Consider the following 20,364-nt stretch of genomic DNA (forward strand, 5'->3'; position numbering starts at 1 on the left):
TCTTCTAGAGAAGGGTCTGAGGCTCACGGGAAGGGTCTCACCAGGATCACACCCTCTCTCTGCAGAGAATTGTGGTCACCTTAACCCTGCGGGAAGCCCGGGGCTGGCTGGCATCTGGGGCTCTCCCTTCCAGCAACTGTGGGGCCTCCCCCACTCCCACCCTTCTCTGCGGCTGGTGGAGTTGATGAAGTCTCCCCAGTGCCATAGATCACGTTGGGAGCTTACTTTGTGCACTCTCCAGCAGATGGCAAGCAGCTAGGCAGGGGGTTGCCCTGGCCTCTTGTAACAGGAGGCCGCCTGAAGCCCTCGAGTGGGCTGTCCCCAGCAGGTCAGGCCCCAGGAGGAGGAGGCTGGGGGGCGGCAGTGAGGCAAACTCCCAGGGCTCCTGACCCCAGCCACCACCTCCACCTCGGAGGCCTGAGGCCTCTCCAAACCTTTCAGAGGGCCCAGGACTTTACCTCTCGGCAGAGGGCTGGCCACTGGATCCCAGCCTGCCTGGAGCTGCCAGGGTATCACCTCCACTAAAAGCTAGGCCTGTGGATTGGGGGGCAATGTCTGGAGCCCACGTATACATTGCCTGTTAGCCCCTAATCCCCAGTCCCAGACTCTGTCACTTGGGCATATGACTGACTCTGTGCACCTCAGTTGCCTCATCTATAAAATGGGGTTCACATGAAGATGCTTGACGTTTCTCTGGACCTTGATGCCTGGCCCAGAGCAGTGCCTAGTCAGTAAGAGTACTCAGTGTTGCTACTTGTCGCCAGCAGACATTCACTGAGTGGCCTCCCTGCGCCAGGCCTGGCTCTGGCTCCTGGGGGACAGATGGACATCACCCCTACCCCCTGGTCTCTTCCATGTGAGAGCTCCAGTCCCACAGGGGAGATGCGAGCTCTCGGGTGAGTTCAAAGTGCTCCATAGCCTGTGAGGGGCAACGCAGCCCTGCAGCAGGGGACTGAGTGGGGATTAAGTCCAGAAGCATTGGAATATGGAGCAGCTGGGGGGCAGGGGGGCGGGGAGCACTGCCTCTGCACCTCAGTTGGCTCCCTGAGGACAGGGTGGCCCCTGGCTGGGCACCCAGGGTGGATGCTCCAAATAGGCCCTGGGTTCCCAGGGTGGCAGCTCCAGGGGGGTTGGACCTCCAGGGGAAGGAGAGTGAGTAGCATGAGAAATGAGGCTTTTAAAAAAATTTTAGACAATATTTTTTTTCTGATTTCCAAGGCTTGCATGCCTGTAAAACTTTTCTTGAAAAGTATAAAGAAGTAAAAAAATCACCCATAACTACACCACGCAGATAGAACCACTGTTAACATTTTGCTGTGTCTTCCAGGGTTTTTTTTTATGCATTTATATATGTTATATATCTTTAAACAAAAATAGTATCATGCTATATACATTATTTTATAAGCTGCTTTTTCTCTCTACTCACACAGTACATCATGACACCTTTCCTTATCAGTGCATACAAGTCTGCCTTTACTTTTATGCAGGCTGCATAGCATTCTCTGCTGTGGACGTGCATATGTATTTAATCAGCCCCCCACAGGTGGACACAGGTTATTTCTGCTTCTTGTAGCTCAGTCTCTGCCCACAACCCTGCTATTTCACTTGGGCTCCTTCCTAGAGGTGAGGTTGCTGGCTCAAAGGGTCTGCATGTTTTTGAGGCTCTGCCTTCCAGAAAGGTCATGCGAGCAGCTGACCTTTCCCGTAGCTGGGGCGGTGGGGAGAGGGGGAGCTGGGGGGGAGGTGCCCCAGCCTGGGCCTGTGCTGGGCCCCATTCTAATTCTCTTTCTCCTTCTCTCCAGGGCTGAACCCATGAGAACCACCATCTTCCAGTACCCCATAGGCTGGCCACCAGTCCAGGAGCTGCCTCCATCCCTGCGGGCACCCCCACCCGGGGGGTGGCCCCTGCAGCCCAGTGTCCAGTGGGGCTGAGCCCCTCATCCCCACCTGACCCCCATCTGGGCAGCCTTCGTGTCAGTCACAATAAAGATAAGGGCTCCTACTGGGGATGCTGAGGCCCTCGCCTGCTGCCTCCCGTAGAGCTTCTGAAGCCATCGGCTCAGACTGGCTGGACAGAGGCCCCAGAGTCGCCCTACCAGGTACAGCCCCGATCTGAGCTCTACTCTAGGCAGCTCCTCCCTCCCACTCTCATGGGACATCCTGAGAAGACGGGTGAGAAAACTTCCTTCTGGATGTTCATAAAGAAAGTCTGTCACCGTGATGGTCTGGCTTCCTGCTCGCCCGGCGCCCTCAGCTTCACACCTCCGCCCCTGGTCAGAGGACGGGCGGGACTGGCGTTGAGATGAGGCCCTCTGCTGGGTGAGGAGTGCTGTTGCCCTTCTCCCAGTAGGGCCGGCAGAGGCTCAGCACGGCTGGGCAGAGGGTGCACCAGTGTGGCTGGGATGGTCACCCCGGTGAAAGGGGGCTCCAGACCTGGGAGAGGAGCTCGAGGACTCAGTCTGCTGTCCCAGTCCCCGCATCTGCCCAAGCCGAGCTGGTGCCCGAACGAGAGATGGCACAACGGGGGCACGGTGGGAGCTGTGTCTCTGGCCTGGACAGTATAGGGAAGTTGGGGGCCCCGGGAAGACAGGCCCTGGACTTGGGGGAGCGGCCTGACTGAGCTTCCTGGCACCGGCAGTGCGGGGCTACACCAGCCCCTCGGCCCAGCATGACACAGGGCCCCTCCCAAGGCTTGTGCCCGGGAGGAGCGCCCCGGACTGATGGGGAGATCACACAGGCTGCTCAGGCGATGTGGAGGCTCCAGGCCCCTGGTCTGCTTCCCTCCTCACTGCACTCCAGTTCTAGATTCTGTGCTGGGTGGTGGCCAGTGCGGTCCTCGACCGGGGGGCTCAAAGGGCACAGAGACTGCAGGGCCACCTCAGATGCCCCATCTGCTGTGAGCTTTTGCCCTTCCTAAAAATCCCTGTTGAAGGGGGTACTGAATCCAGAGGCCCTCTGAGCCTCAGGCTCCTCAATTGTGAAATGGGCAAATTCTCCGGCCCCAGTGGGTGCATAGAGGAAGGCTGGGCTTGAGTCTAAGGAGGGTCAGAGAAAGGGACCCACAGAGGGCCAGGGGCCTCCTCAGGCTTGGCCAGCGAATAGCGCCCGGGAGACCCCAGCCTCACCCCCTCTCCAGGAGGAAGCCTCCTGCCCCCATCTCCACCCTGCACACAGCCCTGGGCAAATCTCAGGGACCAGGGTCAGGTTGGCTGTGTGGCCCTGGGCACAGGGTGCCTCCTTCCCGCCTAAGTGACCACATCCGCTACTGGACCCTGTACAAATGCTTCCTAAATTTCCCAGGAGCCTCTGGACAGTGGGAGGGAAGAGTTAGTGCTACATACAGGCCAGGGTGGGCAGGGTGCAGGCGGGGCCGGGGGCTGTCCTCAGAGCCCCCGTCAGGCCCTCCGCAGCCGGGCCTCGGCCCCATGCAAGGGCCCGCAGGGGCAGGTAGGGTGGGGTTGCCAGACGTCCTGGCATCGAAGGACACGCGGCAGTGGCCCCGGGAGCCGAGTGTGGGAGAGGACTGCGGGTGGTGGGGGACGTGGAGAGGGCCCCACACACCGTGTGTGCCTACTTCATGCCGCTGCGCAGCACCTGGTTGGCTGCGATGAGCATGACGCTGATGATGAAGGCGATGGCGAAGGCGCAGATCAGGCTCTTGCGCACGCACGTCTGGCGGATCTGCTGGTTGGAGCAGGCTGTGGCCGCCCGCCAGGGAGCACCAGAGAGAGACAGACGGGGACAGCGAAGCATGGAATCAAGAGCCGCCTGCACTTCCGCACGTGGGCTCGTCCCTCGGGACACGCGGGGACACAAGGCGTGGGGCGGGCAAGGAGGCCCCCAGCCGTCCCCTGCAGACCCTCGTTCCTCCTCCCCCTGCCCCAGCCGTTGGCCTGCCCATGGGGGGAGCGGGGGCCGGTCACTCACTCTCCACGTCCACGGGGCACTCCTCGGCGGTGCCCAGGTGGCTTTCCTCCTCTGTCATGATGATGTTCTCGATGTCCTTCATGGACAGGTGCTCACAGAAGGTGTCATACAGCAGCCGCTTCAGCTCGTCCACAGTCAGCTTCTGCATGTCACACTTGGGGAGGGGAGGAGACACAGTGCTCTGGCCACTTGCCACCCCCACGGCTACCACCCAGCACCCCGCAGCCACACGTGCCCAGGGACACGCCTTCAGATTCTGGAGGACTGGAAACCACTGGCTCCATTCCTTGAGTCCTTGACCATACCAGCCTCCCCCAGGGGGCCCCTGGCCCTCTGGGAGATAAGACATCCAGGGAACAGACACCTGGGATAGTCATCCCCCTTTACAGTGTGGCCCTGGCCATTCACAGGCCCCACGCAGCCCTCCACGGGGCACACAACCCTAAGTCCCAACCTGCCAGTACATACCTTCCAGAAGACAGTGTCAAAGTCAGTGCCGTGGAACTTCTCTGGGATCCCCGAGGTGGAAAGCTTGGGTCCCAGGAGGGTCACAAACTCCTCAAAGTCCACTTGGCCATCGCCTAGGGTAGGCACAGGTCCAATCAGTGGGCCAGCCTACAACTGGGCTGAGTCCCGGGCCACCTTGGGCCACTGTGGTACCTTGGGCAGGTCCCACCTTCTCCGAGCCTTGCGTTAGGTTCAGGGACGAAAACCACCAAATATAATGAGGCCCCACCTGGCAAAGTGGAGATGGAGTGCAGCAGGTGAGCCCGAGCACGTGGGAGAGCCTCACATTTTACCAAGAAACGTGGCTTCCCAGCAGGTGTGGGGCCCGACATCCTCACCACACAGGAAATGAAGTTCAGGACACAATCTGCCCAGACGGCTACCTGCTCTCTGGGTGAGAAGGAGGCAGGGTTGGAGGCCCCGGGGTGGGGGGTGGGGTGATGGGAAGAGGGGACTGACTGGACATTATGGGTCTTTTTTACTAAGTTTTCCTTAATAAGTTACCAGGTGGCAAATACAACTAAATGATTTTTTATTTGGGGGTGAGGGGACCTGGGGTATTTAGTACATCCTTCCTACTTTTCTGTGCTTTAAAAATTGCTCGAGAGGCACCTGGCTGGCTCAGTCGGTAGAACAGGCAACTCCTGATCTCGAGGTTGTAAGTTTGAGCTCCACGTTGGGGGAAGAGATGACTTAAAAATAAAATCTTTAAAAAACTGTTGCTCAGAATGATGCAGAGCGAGAGAGGCAGAGCCTCTAACCTCCATGTGTGGGTGTGGCTGGGGCCGTCACACTCTAGCCTCTATTCTCCAGGCTGAGAAATGGGGCCAGACCCGACTGCCTACTGCCATGGGCTTGGGGGTGCCTGGAGGGTGGGCTCAACCTCAGAGGCCCAGGTGAGGGGTGAGGAAACTGAGGCAGGGGTTGGTGCTCACCATCCATGTCCAGCCGCTGGATGATAACTTCTAGCTCCACCTCATTGGGCATGTAGCCCAGGGAGCGCATGGCCGCACCCAGCTCCTGCTTGGAAATGAAGCCATTGCCATCGCGGTCAAAGACTTTGAAGGCCTCACGGATCTCTGTGGGGGGGCAGCAGAGCAGGTTGGGACCTCGCCTCTGTCCCCAGCACCCCCCTCCCTAGGCTCCCAGGATCCCCAAACCTGCAGCTTGAGCCCAGCATTGAGAATCCACTATGGAGCCTGCAGGTCTGGTCAGAGACACGTGGCAGGTGGCCCAAGTGTCCACCCTAGCGCTGCCTTCCGGGAGCTCAGGGCCGGCCAAGCCAGGCAGCAAAGGTACACCCACGCCTGAAGCATGGCCCAGATCACCCTCGGGGGTCTCCTCTGAGCCAGGCTCCCACAGCCTCTCAGGGCGTGCTCACGACGACCCCGTGTGGTGGGTAAGCGTGAGTCCCACTGTGTCGGCTCCCGGGGCCTGGCAGCGGCGGCCTCTGAGCTGCCGAAGGCTTCCCTGTCCACCCCTTACTCCTGCCATCCCCTGCACCCCCATCCCCATCACATGCTTCCTCGCCTGGGCTCGGCTTGGAAACTCCAGCCAGCACTCCTTAACGGGACCCCATGAGGCAGCCGCCAGCTCCGGCTCAGGGCTAACGGGCCCACAGCTCCGTGCAGAGACTGCCTCCCCAGTCCAAGTTTGGGGGAAGGCAGAAGGCTGGATGGAGGGGCCCCAGCAAGCCCAGGCCTGCTCAGATGTGGAGATTGTCCCCTGCATTTTACAGAAGGGGAGACGGAGGCCTGAGGACCTGGGTGACAGGTGGAGAGCAAGGCACTGACTGGGCTGGGAGCAGCGAGTGACCTCGGGCCAGACTCAGTCCCACCCACAGAAGAATGCCCAGTAGTGCTGCGGGTACGACAAGGGTTTTACCAAACATGTCCAGGAGCTGTTGAGAGGTCCTAACCTCTCCCCACTCAACTTCGCTCTACCTGTTGTCCCTGTATGCTCACTCAGCCCAGGAAGAGCCCTGAAGAGCATTTTCCTTTGGCGGAGACAGGAGCCTCACTCCACTCACACCCTCTCTGCTCCAGCATCCTTATTCACCTGCCAGCCTCTCGGCCTTTGCCTAAGCTGTCCCCCTGGCTGGGACTTCAGCAGGCAGAATCCTCCCCCTGAGTGTGAGTGTGGGTGTATTTGGAAGCCGAGACAGATGAAAATGCTCCAGACTGCATGACTGGAAACTGAGGCATGGAGAGGCAAAACAGCCAGCCCAGGGTCAGTTTGGGGTCAAGGCTATTTCTGGTGAGAGCAGGAACCTGGCTGGCCCAGGCCTGGCCTTAAGGGGCTGTGAACCCCTAAAACTGTGGAATCCTGTGCCACGGGGTTATTCCCTGATCCCACTGGCCCCATCACAGACTAGGGGCCATGGCAAGGTAGCTTGGGTCAAGGGCCCAAATTTCATCAGGCTCTTCCTAGCTGGTGTCTGCACCCAAGGCCCAGATGTTAGACCAGATGACACATAGGTCAAAACAGAGACAGTGGGCTGCAGCCGAGTGGCTTGGGCCCCCAGACCCTCTGACTCTGGACTTTCTCTACCCATGCTAGGTTGGGCCTGAGAATCTGGTCTAACCAGGGTCCCCGAGGCCAGAAAGCAGCTGGAATGGGAGACCTGGACCAGGCCCAGGGGTTTCTATAAACCTTAGACTTGGAACTCCAGGCCAACTCCCACCTAGCATTCTCCCGGACCACTGACAAGGTGGTAAGCTCCCCACCACCAGAGGTATATGAGTGGGGGCCTGGCAGTCATGGAGGCGGCTAACGGGGTCCTGTGGCTATGGAGTCTCTAGGTAGAGATTAAGGCACCAACCATGCAACCAGGCACGCCGTCTGCCACTCTCGCCACCACACACACTTAGGTTTCTGGCCAGCACTGTTGCCCTCCTGACCCAGCCCCAAGCTCTGCCCACCTCAGGTGTCCTGAACTCCAGCCCGAGGGGCCCTGTTAGCCCTGGTGAGCACCAGGAGTGCTCCATGTCCAGGCCTTTGAACACAGGGCTCCTTTCGCCTGGAAGTTCTTCCACTCACCATGGCAAACTCTGATGCCTCTCAGGTTCTCAGCATAGACAGCATCACCTCCCTGGAGTCCTCCCTGCCCCCCAGCTGACTCTGGTCTTCTTCTGGGCCCCACACGCCCTGCTCTGCCCTTGCACTGACCACACTGGACTGTGAATGAACTATGAGTGCCATGAGGCCAGGGGCCACTGCTGGGGCCCCGTGACCTGGAACAGTGCTGTCTGTCAAGCATAAACATCTGCCGAACTAGTGATTAAATGAATGAATGACTGATTTGGGGAGCCTACCCTTCTGGAGCACACAGAGGAAAGAGCTGAGCAGAAGTTCATGTACCACTTGGTGTGAGGCCACCATTCTGAGTCTATTTACTTCTAGTTTACAAACAATCCTAGTAAGAGAAAGCGTTTGCTTTCCACTCCCCAAGTAGGCGAGAAGCATGAGGGGAGGTTGAGGATGCTACTTGACCCCTCTCCAACCCCCCAAGGACCCCACCCTAACCCACCCTATGGGCCACCCACAGAAGAGGGGAATCAAGCTGAGGGCAGGGTTGAGAGTAACCATCCCCAGATTTCTGGGTGAGGGGCTGGTTTTGGAAGGAGTAACACAGGGTCAACACCCCATCTTTCTGGGTCCCTCAGTTTCCTCCTCTGTAGAGGCCCACTGGGAAATCTGGAGTTGGGATGGCAAAACCCTCGACCCACAGTGGGACTGCAGTGGATGCCGGCCCCCTCCCTTGCAAGGAGCTGGGGTCCAGGCTGTCCCTCCCACCCTGGCAGGGGCCGGGTGTGGCCCCCAGAGCCCATGGCTGCTTCAGCTGGAGCCCCTCATCCTCTTCTGGAAGCCTTGAGCTGGACGCACCAGGCTGGACAGGAGACAGTGGAGGGCAGGTGAATCTTGGATTATGTGGGCAGGTGACAGACCCTGAGGCAGCCCAACAGGCCTCGAGGGGCATCAACACTCCGTCAGGAAGCTGGAGTCCAGAGACGGGGTGCACATGCTGGAGGTCACTTGTGAAGGAGGGGGCAGCGTCTGTCCTCTGCAGCAGTTGCCATTCTCCGCGGCATTGGCCCCACGCCCCACCAATTTGGCGGCCCTGAGTTTCTGGTCTGCGCAGAGGCGGCTGCTTGCAGGGAAAGGGGCAGGACAGGGGACTCTTCAACCCCCCCGTACTCTGAATGCCCTATTTGGTCACTCTCAGTGCGGGCTCCACTGTCTGACTGAGCAGGCCAAGTGCCAACCCCAGAACCCTGCCCTGGTGGCTGTCTGCCGGTCCGTCTGTCTGTCTCCTTCCTCTTCTCTCTGGCCAAAAAGGGCTGGGCTAGGGCTTGCAGCCACCGCACTCCTACCCTCAGGTGCTCCCAGCCTGTTGATGACCTTGGGGCCAGACTTTGTGCTCCTGCAGACCCTGGGGGGCTTTGCTGGGTGTGTGTGTCGTGGCAGGGGTGAGGGAGGATACAGGGAGAAGCTGGAAAGCCTGTTTGTGCTTCTCCTCCGGAGTCAGACAGGCTCCAGGCTAGCTTTGCCTGGCCACATCTACCCTGCCAACTGCCACCCACGGCTCCCCGGGGCCACAGGTCCCCAGGTGCCTTTGCCAGACCTTCAAGGACTCTTCTACCCAGCCTTTCGCGGAGGCTGCCCTCCTGGCCCGCCCCCGCCCCTGCACATCCTGGGTCCCTAACTCCAGAGCTTCACCAATCTCCCCACACTCCAGGCTCTGACTCCTGCAAGACCCCCCTCCTGAGCCTCCCCTGCTGCAGCATCTGGGTCCGCAAGCTCCCTCTGCGTGCCAGTCCCCTCGATGAGCGCCTCCATTGCGTCCTCTGTCACCAGCAGCCCTGGGGAGGGGCAATGCCAAGCCCCTTCTACAGATGGAGACACCCGAGGCAAGAAAGGCAAGTGATTGTCCAAGGTCACTCTGTGAGAGGAGGATGTAGAGATTGGAACCCAGTGCTGCCTGGCTGGGAAGCCCTCAACACCCTGTGCTCTCCCCACCTCCCTTACTGGTCCCTTTCCCCCTCAGATTAACCTGACCCTAGATTAACCTAACCCATTTCTGTGGCAGGCACATAATGTCTGCAGCATCTCATCCCAAGCTGCCGGGCTTCCTCTTCTCTGCACATGTGGATCCCCCACCAGTGGGTGTCCTCTCAGCAAAGGGCCTGGATCTTACCCAGACTGCCCTGGGGCAGGAGCATGAATGCAGAGCAGTGGGCAGGGGGCATCACCTTCTCCATCCAGCCCCGGCACTCAAGGACCACCAGGGCCTGCAGAGACTTGGTCCCCCAGGAAGGCTTTAGAGTGCCTACAGGCAAGAAGGGGGTCAGCTGTGGATGAATTCTTGCCCTCATCTACAGCTGCCCACAGGCTAGAAGATAGGCTGGGGTCACCCAGGCAACTGCTTGCTCCACGACCCCCACCTGGTCACCCCAAGGAGGGCTCTACCCTTCAGATGCCCCCTGTGCCAGGGTCCCTCTGCTCCTCAGGGCCCAGGAGAAGGGGACAGGAGAGAAGCAGGGAATGCGTTTGGTGTGGCTGGTGACTAACGCTGCTGGGTTCCTGCCAGTGTGTCCGCCAGGCGGCCCGAGGGGAGCCTGTGGCCTCCTCACCCCTGCACTGCCCTCCCTGTGCCCGCTCACCCCTGCGTCCCAGCCTCTTCTCAGCTTCTCAGGGTCTGCACCCCAGGGCTGGGTTTTCAAGAGAGGAGAGACCCAGCCAGGCCCATAGCAGGGCTGCCAGCGTCATGGTGGGGTGCTGGAAGCAAGGGTAGGGAATGAGGTGGAAGCTGCATGGGTTTTGGGGGGACAATGCTGTCCCCTGTCCAAGTGGCCAGAAGGAAGGGAAAGAGGGGGGCCCATGGAGGGAGATACTGGCAGGAGGTTCAGTTCAGGGTGGCCCAGGGCAGGAGGAGAAAATTGTGGGGAAGAGATGGCCCATGCCCCATCCCCTGCCCTCTTGGTCTTCGCGTACCTCCTCCTTTTCCCAGGCCCTGGACAGACAGGGCAGACACTTGGGCTTTGAGGTTCAAGGCCAGAGATCCAGTAGCAGCACTCATCTCTCTGTTCTGCCTGCATCAGACACCAGACCCTGTCTTCTTGGCTCTGCCAGCCTCTGGGGGCTTTCAGGGGACTTGAGAGGAGCAGGTGGTTCATAGTCTATGGTGCAGGGTGTGTGTTGAGGGGGCGGGGTAGCTACTTTCTCCCTCTTGATCTTCCCCTCACCCAGTCTGACTTCACCAAGATCTACCTTCTCCAGGGCTTGGGGATGAGGGAAGACCTCTCACCATGCCTTCCCCTGTACTCCCATCATCATCATCCCTGATTGCACTGGTGTCTCAGCTGCAGCCCCCTAAGCCTAATGAGCCCCAGATCTCAGAGACCCTCGGACCCAAGATAATTGAAGAGAGGCCCAGCCTCTGGGCAATCTCAGCTGCTCACCCAACAGCAGATAAGTAGATCCCAGGGGTCCAAGACTCCTATCAGCCCAGAACCCCCACTCCACTCCAAATGGGGCCCTAGGAGGTCTGGGGGATGGAAGGCCCGAGAACCTGACCCCAGCCCAGGAGGAAAAGAGCTTGTAGGCCCCAGGGGTCTCACTGCTCCGCAGAATCTTCCGTCCAGGGACCCCAGACCCTGACCTCTGCTCTGATCTCGTCTAGCCCCTTGCCTAAGGTCCCCATTCATGCTGAGCGGCAGAGGGACTCCAGGGGAAACAGATTTGGGTCCCAGCCTCTGCCTTTCCCTTCCAGGCTTGGTTATCGCGACCAAACCGCCCAATCTGGCCACTTGTTGTCGCCACTACCTCCTGGGCGGCCCTCCCAGCGCTCTGAGCTGGGGGTCCCCGCAAGGCTGTGGGGAAGGGGCTAAGGCCGCAGGAGGGACTGGGGACAGCCCTGCAGGCGGCAAGAGCAGGGCAGTCGCCCTCTCCCCTTCTCCGGCTGCCCGAGCAGATTGGATTTTAAAAAAGCAACACGAGCGGAATGTCAATTCGAGCGCAGAGCCGCGGGCGGGCGCCGCGGAGGGGATCAGGATGCGGGTGCTCCGGCCGGGCCCGCGCGGGGGGCGCAGCTCGGACCCCCACCCAGACCGTCGCCTTGCCGCACCGTCACCGCGGACTGAGCGGCCCCGTGACCCCGCTGCGGGGCTCGGCAAGTTTCCGCAGCGCGGGGGACCATGCGGGCAGGGGCTGGGCCGCCCCTCCGCCTTGGCTACCCCCACCGCGGCACCCAGAGGTGCGAGTTAGTCCTGACTCCCCGCGTAGCTGCTTTCTGGAGCGCCCACCTGGCAGCCGGCACCTGCGGACGGCCCCCCCCCGCCCCCTGCGCCCCTAGTCCGCGCTTCACCTGGGCGCACAGGTAGGAGGGCCGGCGGCAGGGGTCCCGGCGGGGCACTCACCCTCCAGTTCGTCCTCAGGGATGTCCACGGGGCGCTGCTCCGACAGCAGGTTGGGCACGGTGTAGATGCCCCGGTACATCAACGCCGCCGTCACCGGGTGGAACGGCATCTTGGAGGCTCCGCGCCCGCCCGCCCGCCGCAAACTTTGAGGTCGGGGCTCATGGGCCGGCGGCGGCCCCGGGGGCGGCTGGAGCGGGCAGGGCGCGCGGCTGCGGAGGGCGGCCCGGCGGCAGCAGCGGTGGCGAGACGGGGGGCGCCCCTCTGGGGCCCTAGCGCCCCCGCGCCCCGGGCCGCCGGTCCATGCCGCCCCCCCCTCCCTCGTCGGGCTGCCGGCCGGGGACCCGCAGGGGCGGCGGGGGCGGCGCCGCTCGGGCCTCTCCGCTCCCGCCGCCGCGCGCTGCGCCCGCAGCGCCCGCTCCTCGGTGCTCCGCGCGCTCGGCGCTGCTCGCCGCCCGCTAGTTCGCTCGCAGGCGCGGCCGCCCGGCCCGCCGCTCCCGCTCTCGCCGCCTCCCCTGCTCGCTCGCTAGCTCGTTCGCTCTGTGCCGCGCTGGCTGCGCTCCCCGCCTCCCCCGTCCGCCCGCCCGCCCGCCCCCTCTGCGCTTCCCCCCCCCCCGCCCGTCCCTTCCCGCCGCCAGCCCCTGCGCGGTCGCCCCTAGCCCGCCCCAGGCTCCTTCTCCCCTTCGCCCCAGGTTCCCCTTTCCCCCAGCGGAGAATCACTTATTTCTCGCCCCAAGTCCGCAGCCACCGGGACCAAGGTGGGGGTGGGGCCCTTCCTTCCTGCCCCTTGGCCCGCCCCCACCCCCCGCACGAACAGAGCAGGGAACTGAGGACCAGAGACCTGGCAGCGAGGTGAGATGGGCCCCAGGCGCCTGGGTCCTGGAGGAGAATCATACAGTATTGGTGCCAGGAGGGGCTCCAAGGTGGGGAAACTGAGGCTGAGAAAGAAGGGCGTTGACCAAGGTCATAAGGCGCCGGCGGCAGGCAGGAGCTTGGGACAAATCTGGGGCAGGCTCCCCTGCCCGTGGCTGAGACCTGGCAGCTGACCTTGCCCCGCACAGTAGAGCCCCAGTCCTGGCTCCTTTCCAAGCCCCCACCACTCTGCCTGGGGAGCTGCCAAGGGTCCGTCTCATGCCTCTCCCCACCCCCAACTCAGGGCACTGAAGAACAGAGAGGTGGCTGGGTGCCTGTAGAGACTGGTGTGAGAGCCTGTCAGTTCACATGGCTGGTTAGACCTAATGTGTGTGCGAGGCTCACCCAGGCCCCAAGGCATGTGTGCACATCAGAGTGAGGGGGCTGGTGTTTGTGGGAGCAGCATGTGTGTGCATATATCTGTTACCCAGGAGGGTGTGTCATGTGTTTTTGAGTCCACACGCAGATGGATGCATGTTGGGAGTGTGTATGGGAACCTGTGTGTGCCAAGGTTGTGAGCTGGCAGGGGAGGGGAGGGCAGGAGCTTCTGGGCAGGAGCCCATGGGTGGGCGGGGGACGGTGTGCAGGCCCATGGGCTAGGAGTGGCATGGGCATGGGTGCACAGATGTGTGTGCATATATATGGGGGAAGGGGTTGACCCCCTGGCCTCTCCATGGCCCCAGCTGCTAGACCTGTCCCTGGAGGCCCTACCCGAACCACCTTCAATTAGCCAACAGCCCCAGCGGGAAAGCTGATTGCCACGGCCCTGCCTGGCCCTGCCCTTCCCAAGCTGATTACAGTTTTTCTGTTTGTTTCTGCTTTGTCTTTGATTAATCACAGCCCGATCTTGGGGCCTGGGGAGAGGGGGCTCAGGGAGAACTCCAGCCCTGGCCGAGCTCGGCTGGGCCAGGCCTGGGCCCCAGTGCTTCTCAGGCATGGCTCGGGAGGGGCATCCCAGCAGCATCCACAACCTGCAGAGAAGCCAGGAAAGACCCCAGCTATTTGTCTCCCCAGCCTCTAGGGATCAGCTGGGTGCCCATTAGAACCAAGGGCCAGGGGTGGGAGAGGCCCCCGAAAAGCCCTACCCCAAAGCCCTCCTCATCCACCTGTCTCCTGGTCTGACGATATACCATCAGAGTGGAGTGTTTTGAGCTCCTTCGGGTCTTCTGGTGCAGCAGAGGAGTGGGGAGGAAAGAACCCAGAACTTGGAGCCAGGCAGACCTGGGGCTCCCACATCTACCACCTCCTTGCTGCCATAGGACTTTAGTCGCCTCCCCTAACCTCCTGGGGCCTTGGTTTCCCCCTTGTGAAGTGAGGGCAATGCCACATCCCAGGCAGTGGTGAGGATGGAGGGATGTAAAGTGGGAGAGGTGCCCAGCAGTGTATCCCTGTATCTCTTGGGAGTTTCCTATTAGCATGAAAATTCCCCCAAGGAATATGAATTAATAATAATTATAGCTGCTGTGTATTGATTGAGAGCTTGAGCTACAGCAGCTCTCTTTCGCTGTCTACTGAGTGACCAGGCTGCACCAGCCCAGGCCAACCAGTTCTAAATCAGGACCCCTTCGCCAAGGGAGGCTGGGCTGGAGCTTGCTAAGGGTCTGATGGGAAACCGGGCTCCCAGTGGCGTCTAGAGAGGCTGCTACAGAGTGTGTTGCCGCTCGCCTGACAGAGGGGCAGCTCCTTCTATATCCTCTGTAGCTCCCAGCCTGGGCAGTGGAGAATTTTCAAAGGACAAGGCAGAAACAGTCCATGGGTAATTTAAGCTAAAATCAAGTAAATGGGCCTACTCCACACAGCCAGGCCCTGAGGGTCTGTGCTGAGGGAGGGCATGAGTGTCCGTGGAGACACAGGCCTCCCTCCAGTCTGTGGTCAAGGGGTCAGATTCTACATCTTGTGACCAGGCTGCTCCCTGGGACAGGCTCCCACCGGGCCAGACGGACAGGACCTGTTGGGGTTTATAGCCCCAAGGTCACAGTACACCCCACTGCTTGGGCCATCCCTGACACCCCTGCCTCTGGAGACTCAGGCCAGTCCCTGTCTCTCCCCTGATGCAAAGCCATGACCCACAGAGCTGACTGTGGGCCTAGGGGACTTCCACGTGTCACCAGCCTCACCTGTTCCCCCTTCTTGATCTGCCCATGGTTACTTGGGCTGTGCATGTAACCGAACGGCATTCCCCGAACTTCTGAAAGCAGTTTGTCCTTGCCTCCATTCGTGGTTGAGGGCACCCCTGCTTAGGGACTAGGTTGGGTCATGTATCACTGTAAGGCAGGGCTGAGGTTCGAGCCCAAGGCAGGAGCTGGGTTGGGATGGGGGGCGGGGGCTTCAGGAGCCAGACTCTGGGCCATTCTGATCTCATCCTTCCAGGCTCAGAGGAATGCTGCCTCCTCCGGGAACCATCATAGACCTCCTCAGCCCTCCAGCACTGTGCACCTCAGGTCATGGGGCAGCCCCTGGGTGCTAGGTCCTACAAGCAAGTCAGGCCAGGAGTCAGAGGATGAGAGGGAGCTGCTTGTACCTGGGGCTCACAGAACAAGCATCAGAAGGCTGAGCAGCACGGTTGAGGTGGCAGCTCACTGTCTGGTGAAGGGCGGGGGGTGCGGGCAGCTTTTATAGAGGAAGGTCATGAAACCAGCTTGAAAAGTCTTGGACGTGGGGTGGGTGAGGCAGTGCCAAGAGCTCTGCAGGGAGAACCTAGAGCTGGGCATATGCCTTTGGGTGGCTACACTCACCTCTCTGAACCTCGGCTTACTCACCTGTTAAATAGGAACAGATCTAGCTCCCAGAATGAATGCTTAGATCCTGCATGTGAAGTGTTCAGTGCGCTGGACATGATAGTTCTTACTATGAGTCAAGGGAACTCTGGGAGGAAAAACCAGGGTAAGCAAAACTCAGAAGTGTGAGAGGACCACCCTTAGCCCTGGAGGGCGGGCTCTGAATCTGTATGCCCCAGATCTGCCGCCTGGCACAGGGCTGGGCTGAGCTTGGGAAATTGGCAGGGGCTGGATGAACTTCTGCTGGATGAATGAGTGAGAGAATGAATGAATGAATGATCACCCACCAACCCACCAGCCCTTCGGCATTGCAGCCCAGTCCTCTCTTCTGTACGTCACCGGGGAGCAGATGGCGTGATTGCAGGGTGTGAATTATGTCTGTCGCTCCCCCATCTGGGGAAGGTGCTGCTGCCATCACACTACACCCCCTGGGGTGCCGTCGGGAGACTCAACTCGTGGGCCCCTCCGGAGAGGGGTCTCCACAGACTTTGCCCACTCGTCTTAGACTCGGTGCTAGAGACACTGGGAGAGGTGAGCCACCTGTGACCCAGGGAGAATCCACCAAGTGGCAGGGAGGAAGGGGAGAGGAATGGAGACCACCCTGTCCAGAGGCTGGGTGCCTCCCTCCCAGAGACTGGGGCCCTCTCCTCTCAAAACTAGCAGGCTTGCCACGCCCTTGCAGGCTGGAAACCCCTCCTCCAAGGCCGGCATTCTCGTGCCACCCACATTCAGCACCAGGGAGAGCTCCTGGCACAGCCCTGGGCCCAGCCACACAGGGTGCAGTTGTGGAGGGATGGAGAGGCTGACAAGGCAATAAATGAGCCCACTGTCCAGAAGAGGATATCAAAGTGCAGGGAGGGCAAGTGCCAAGCTCAAGGTCAATCCAGAACCGCTAACCACAGCCCTGTCCAAGCTGGGGGGCCTGCTGGGGGACGCAGGGGGCTGCTGAGGGAAAGGGGGTGTCCAGGGAGGGCAGAGGCTCTGGCCTCTGCTCCTTGGCTAGGGAACAATATTGTTCCAAGAACCCTCTAGGGACAGTGTCTGGAGGTGAATAAAATATTCATCGTCTAGGCAAACTCACACAGTCACTTGATGAATAATGGAATTTATAGACTTGCAGAGGCCGACCCAGCTGGGAGGGTGTGTGGGCCGGAATCTAGAGGCCCCTGTCGGCTCTGATCCCGCCCTGCCATGGGCACCCCGTCTAAGCCTTCAGATGTCCAGCTCCCGTAGGTGACAGGGGTAGACACGACAGAGCAGGAGACAGCGCCCACCAGAAGGACACAGAGCAAAGGGGACAGGTCCTTGAATTTGTTGCTCCTTGAGAAGAAACTTGGTGATGGAAAAAAAGAGCACTGGACTCAAGAGTCCGGTGTGGCTGGGATGAATCCTAACTGCTGTTACCAGTTCTATGTCCTGAGTATGACAGTTCTGCCTCAGTTTTCTCCCCCATGAAATGGGGTTGATGCAGCCACCACACAACTAGGGTTGCTGAGATCTGATGAAGTGAAGAAGGTAACAGTACCTGGTGCCTCTGTCCCTGGCACACACAGTGCTGCGACCTGTTGCAGAAAGGCTGGACCTTTAGAGCCTCTTTCTCTGGCCTCCAGACTCTCCTGAGCCCAGGAGTGGTCTAGAAGGCAGAGAGAGGCATGGCCACACAAGTAGAGAAGCTTCTAGTCCTCAGGGCAGGGTTTGCTGTCTATAAGTGCAAAAACCTAGCCCAGGAGAGACGCGCACATGCACTCACCCAGGCGCCCCCTACCCCAGAGAGTCAGCTCCCACTGGGCTGGGCTTGGGCCTGGGCAAGGGTATTTGGAAAATGCTCCCCGGGAGCTTCTAAGGTATAGCCATGGTTAGAGCCACTGCTCCAGGGGAAGAAGGCCTGGAGGGGGAAACAGCCTGAGCAGGGGTGAGAGGAACTTGGGGATGTCCCATCCAGGAAATGACAGAGATTCCTGTCCCTCGTTCCCTTTGGGCCTTTGTCTCCCCTTCTGGGAAGTGGAAGTCTATGCACAGGGTATGGCTAGGCTGCTGGCTGGGAGTGGGATCGTGGGCGCCTCTAGCCCAGCCCCTGCTCCAGCCCTACTTCCTGAGTGACAGCCGTGGCAGCCGGCAGGAGACAAGGCGCGAGCCAGCTCCTAATTGCTCTGGGCTCCCAGATCCCTGCCTCAGTCTGTTGCCTCTGATGAGACACTCGACTGACCTGCCCAGGGCGGCTGCTTCGCCCAGAAGAGGCCCCGTTTCCGGCTGGCCCTGGCATCATGGGGATGGGTGGGGGAAATTACCTCTCCTTGCAAGGTCGTGCCGCCTCCGGAGCAGGGTGAGGCTGGGACACTGCAATCCCCCACGGGCCTGCCCCCTCCTCTCTGCATCTCTCTGTGTGACATAAAGAGCTGTGTGTAAATTTCCCTTTGAACAAGCAGCTACACAGGTGCTGAGATGTGCAGACCCTGTGGGTGGGCTCTGCGGCCTCACCTGGCATACCCTGCCCCCTCCAGGGGGCCGGAGCATGTCCTCTGGGCAAGGGTATTTGGAAAATGCTCCCCGGGAGCTTCTAAGGTATAGCCATGGTTAGAGCCACTGCTCCAGGGGAAGAAGGCCTGGAGGGGGAAACAGCCTGAGCAGGGGTGAGAGGAACTTGGGGATGTCCCATCCAGGAAATGACAGATTCCTGTCCCTCGTCCCCTTTGGGCCTTTGTGTGAAGAACTGTGTGACCTCAGGCAAGTCATTGGAACTTGGAGTCTTGGTCTTGGTGTGTTTGTGTCTGAGGATGAGCATGGACAGAGGAAGGCACGGAAGGTGCTGAGCCCAGGGCCCCGGGCTCAGCATCACTGTCCCATCAGTGTTGCAGAGGGGTCCTTGAGATGCTGCAGACTGGCAGCCTTAGGCACACCCCCTTGGACTGAGTTTTCAGGTCCGTGCCTGCCTCTCTCTCTGGTTGCCAGGACCCCACCCCTACCCCCTCCCCTGGCCCCTGGCCTTCTCATTCTGTGGAAGCACCTCCAGGGCAAAATGTGGAGAGCAGAGGACTAAACCCTCTGGGGATTCTCAGACCCTGACATCTCCAATTCTTTCTCAGAAGGACCAAGTTATTTACCTGGTTTCGGTGATCTAGCCCAAGGCTTACCCTTCCCCATGTGTGAGCTGCTGTCTCCACCTGTTGCCATGTGTTTGCACACCTCCAAGGATGGGAAGCTCACACCCCGCTCTCTAGGGCAAAGCCAACACTTGCCTATTCCCTGGGCTCTTTGTCCTCCAAGATCTCCCTTGTTCTGAGACAAGGCACTCAGGGCCCCCAAAAGGGGCCCATGCATGTCATCTGGGAGATAATACCTCTGAGCAGCTTATCAGAGTGGCGCCCCCCCCCCACAGTGGGGACATGGAGTAAGCCTGTGGGCCAAGGAGAGGGCTCTATGGTAGCAGAGAAGGGACAAGGGGAGTGGGGGCCAGGCTTTCAGATGAACACCTTGTGGGAGCCCATTTTGCCCTGGCCATCACTAGTTCTAGAGGGAACCAGGCTATGATCCTTTGGAGTCCCTGATGTTGAGAGATGGGGTGGGGCAGGGTCCCAGAATGCCAGGGGTGGTGGATGGAAGACTTTCTTGAGTCTCTGTCCTCCAAGGCTGAACTAAGCCTCCTGCCCCGGCCCCAGCCAGCCCCCAATCCAAAGGCCCGCTAATGGGCCTCTGCGGCCCACAGTGCCCTGGTCGTGTCGAGCCTAAGTGATGATAAAATCGACAGCAGTTTAATTGGTAATTTTAATCCTGGACAGAGCAGTAATGGCGTTACTAATTGGATCGTTAGAGATTTGTGCTTTATGGCTGTGTAATTAGAGGAGCTGTGGGGGGCCAGGGTGAACTGGGGGGCCATGTGGGGCCAGGAGCAGGGAGCATCAGGCAGGGCCCCTCCCCAAGCTGGGGCTGTGTCCCCACTGGGACCTCCTACTCATCTACTGCTCCTTCCCAGCAGGGCCCCTGGGGCAACTGAGTGAGTGCAGTCCCAGTGTGGGGGACTTGCGCCCCTCCCAGACCTAGAGTCCCAACATGTCAGGAGGAGGAGGCCTTGGAGACCACTCCACAAAAAGACCCAAAAACTCACACTCAGCTCCCCATAGAACAGGGTGGAGGGGTTCCCACAAGCCCAGTCCTTCCCCGTATCCTCATATGCGTGTCCCCTGGGCTCATGTGGGCTCCCACAGCTCTGGGGCAGCCTTACCCGTGTGTTTACTGTATGCACTGATGTCCCTGTCCGCACAAGTAGAGCCTCAGCCCTGTGTCCTCGAGGTCTGGTCCCCAGGGCTCTGGGTAAACACAAAGTGTCCTCATTTAAAATAGGAAAAGGTCTTAGGTCCTCCCACCCTGCTCTTTTCTCATATGGGGAAACTGAGGCCCAGGGAGTGTGTTCCGTGCTAGTCTCATCTGCTCGTGTGAGGCTTACCAGCCCTGAACACCAGTGTTTTGTAGGTTTTCTGCACACGTGCAGCTGCCGTTCTGCACCTGGGTGAGGGGGCACGTGGGCTGACACGCGGGCCCAGCCCCCACCCCAGGCACCTGCGGCAGACATGGTGAAGTGTGTAGGGGAGGCAGGGTGGAGCATCCTTTGGATTGAATTCACAAAAGGCTCGAACCATGCCTGGCACTCCACAAATATTTGCTGTGTTAATTAATAAAGAAAAGAAAGAAAGACAGAAAAGAGAGGGAGGGATGGAGGGAGGACAGGGAGATCATGGGCCAAGGGCCTCTGTCACATGCCCCTCTCCTTGGTCCCTAACCTACCAGTGGTTGTCCTTCTAAACTCAGACATGGTCCCCTCACAGCCCTGC

At 60.0% G+C, this 20,364-nt stretch overlaps 2 protein-coding genes across 3 annotated transcripts in view; one reads left to right on the top strand and one right to left on the bottom strand.

The window, feature by feature from the left end:
* The window catches only part of ZMAT5 (zinc finger matrin-type 5), a 28,230-nt gene extending 26,009 nt beyond the window's left edge, over positions 1–2,221 (top strand). For both annotated transcript variants that reach the window (XM_028124708.2, XM_088019372.1), the window contains exon 6: positions 1,803–2,221. In XM_028124708.2, coding sequence (XP_027980509.1) covers positions 1,803–1,932 — 130 coding nt within the window. In that variant the 3' untranslated portion in view covers positions 1,933–2,221. The remainder of the gene's footprint in view (positions 1–1,802) is intronic.
* A 1,346-nt stretch (positions 2,222–3,567) lies between these two features.
* CABP7 (calcium binding protein 7) lies at positions 3,568–11,961 on the bottom strand. The gene is made up of 5 exons (XM_028124706.2): positions 11,853–11,961; positions 5,370–5,513; positions 4,396–4,508; positions 3,928–4,081; positions 3,568–3,698 (listed from the first exon to the last, which is right to left on the bottom strand). The coding sequence occupies exons 1-5, from the start codon at positions 11,959–11,961 to the stop codon at positions 3,571–3,573; spliced, it is 648 nt and encodes a 215-aa protein (XP_027980507.1). The 3' UTR covers positions 3,568–3,570.
* Between the last annotated feature and the right edge of the window lie 8,403 nt (positions 11,962–20,364).

Source organism: Eumetopias jubatus, unplaced genomic scaffold (genome assembly GCF_037043125.1).
Source record: "Eumetopias jubatus isolate StellerSeaLion01/CBP00866 unplaced genomic scaffold, mEumJub1_p1.0 scaffold_16, whole genome shotgun sequence".
Taxonomy (NCBI): Eukaryota; Metazoa; Chordata; class Mammalia; order Carnivora; family Otariidae; genus Eumetopias; species Eumetopias jubatus.

Excerpts from the sequence above, each read along its gene's own strand:
- CABP7 (XM_028124706.2), bottom strand. The coding sequence starts at position 11,961 with ATGCCGTTCCACCCGGTGACGGCGGCGTTGATGTACCGGGGCATCTAC. Across the intron at positions 5,514-11,852 it reads CCCTGAGGACGAACTGGAGG|AGATCCGTGAGGCCTTCAAA; the intron begins GTGAGTGCCCCG and ends GCCCCCCCACAG. Across the intron at positions 4,082-4,395 it reads TTGACACTGTCTTCTGGAAG|TGTGACATGCAGAAGCTGAC; the intron begins GTATGTACTGGC and ends CCCCTCCCCAAG.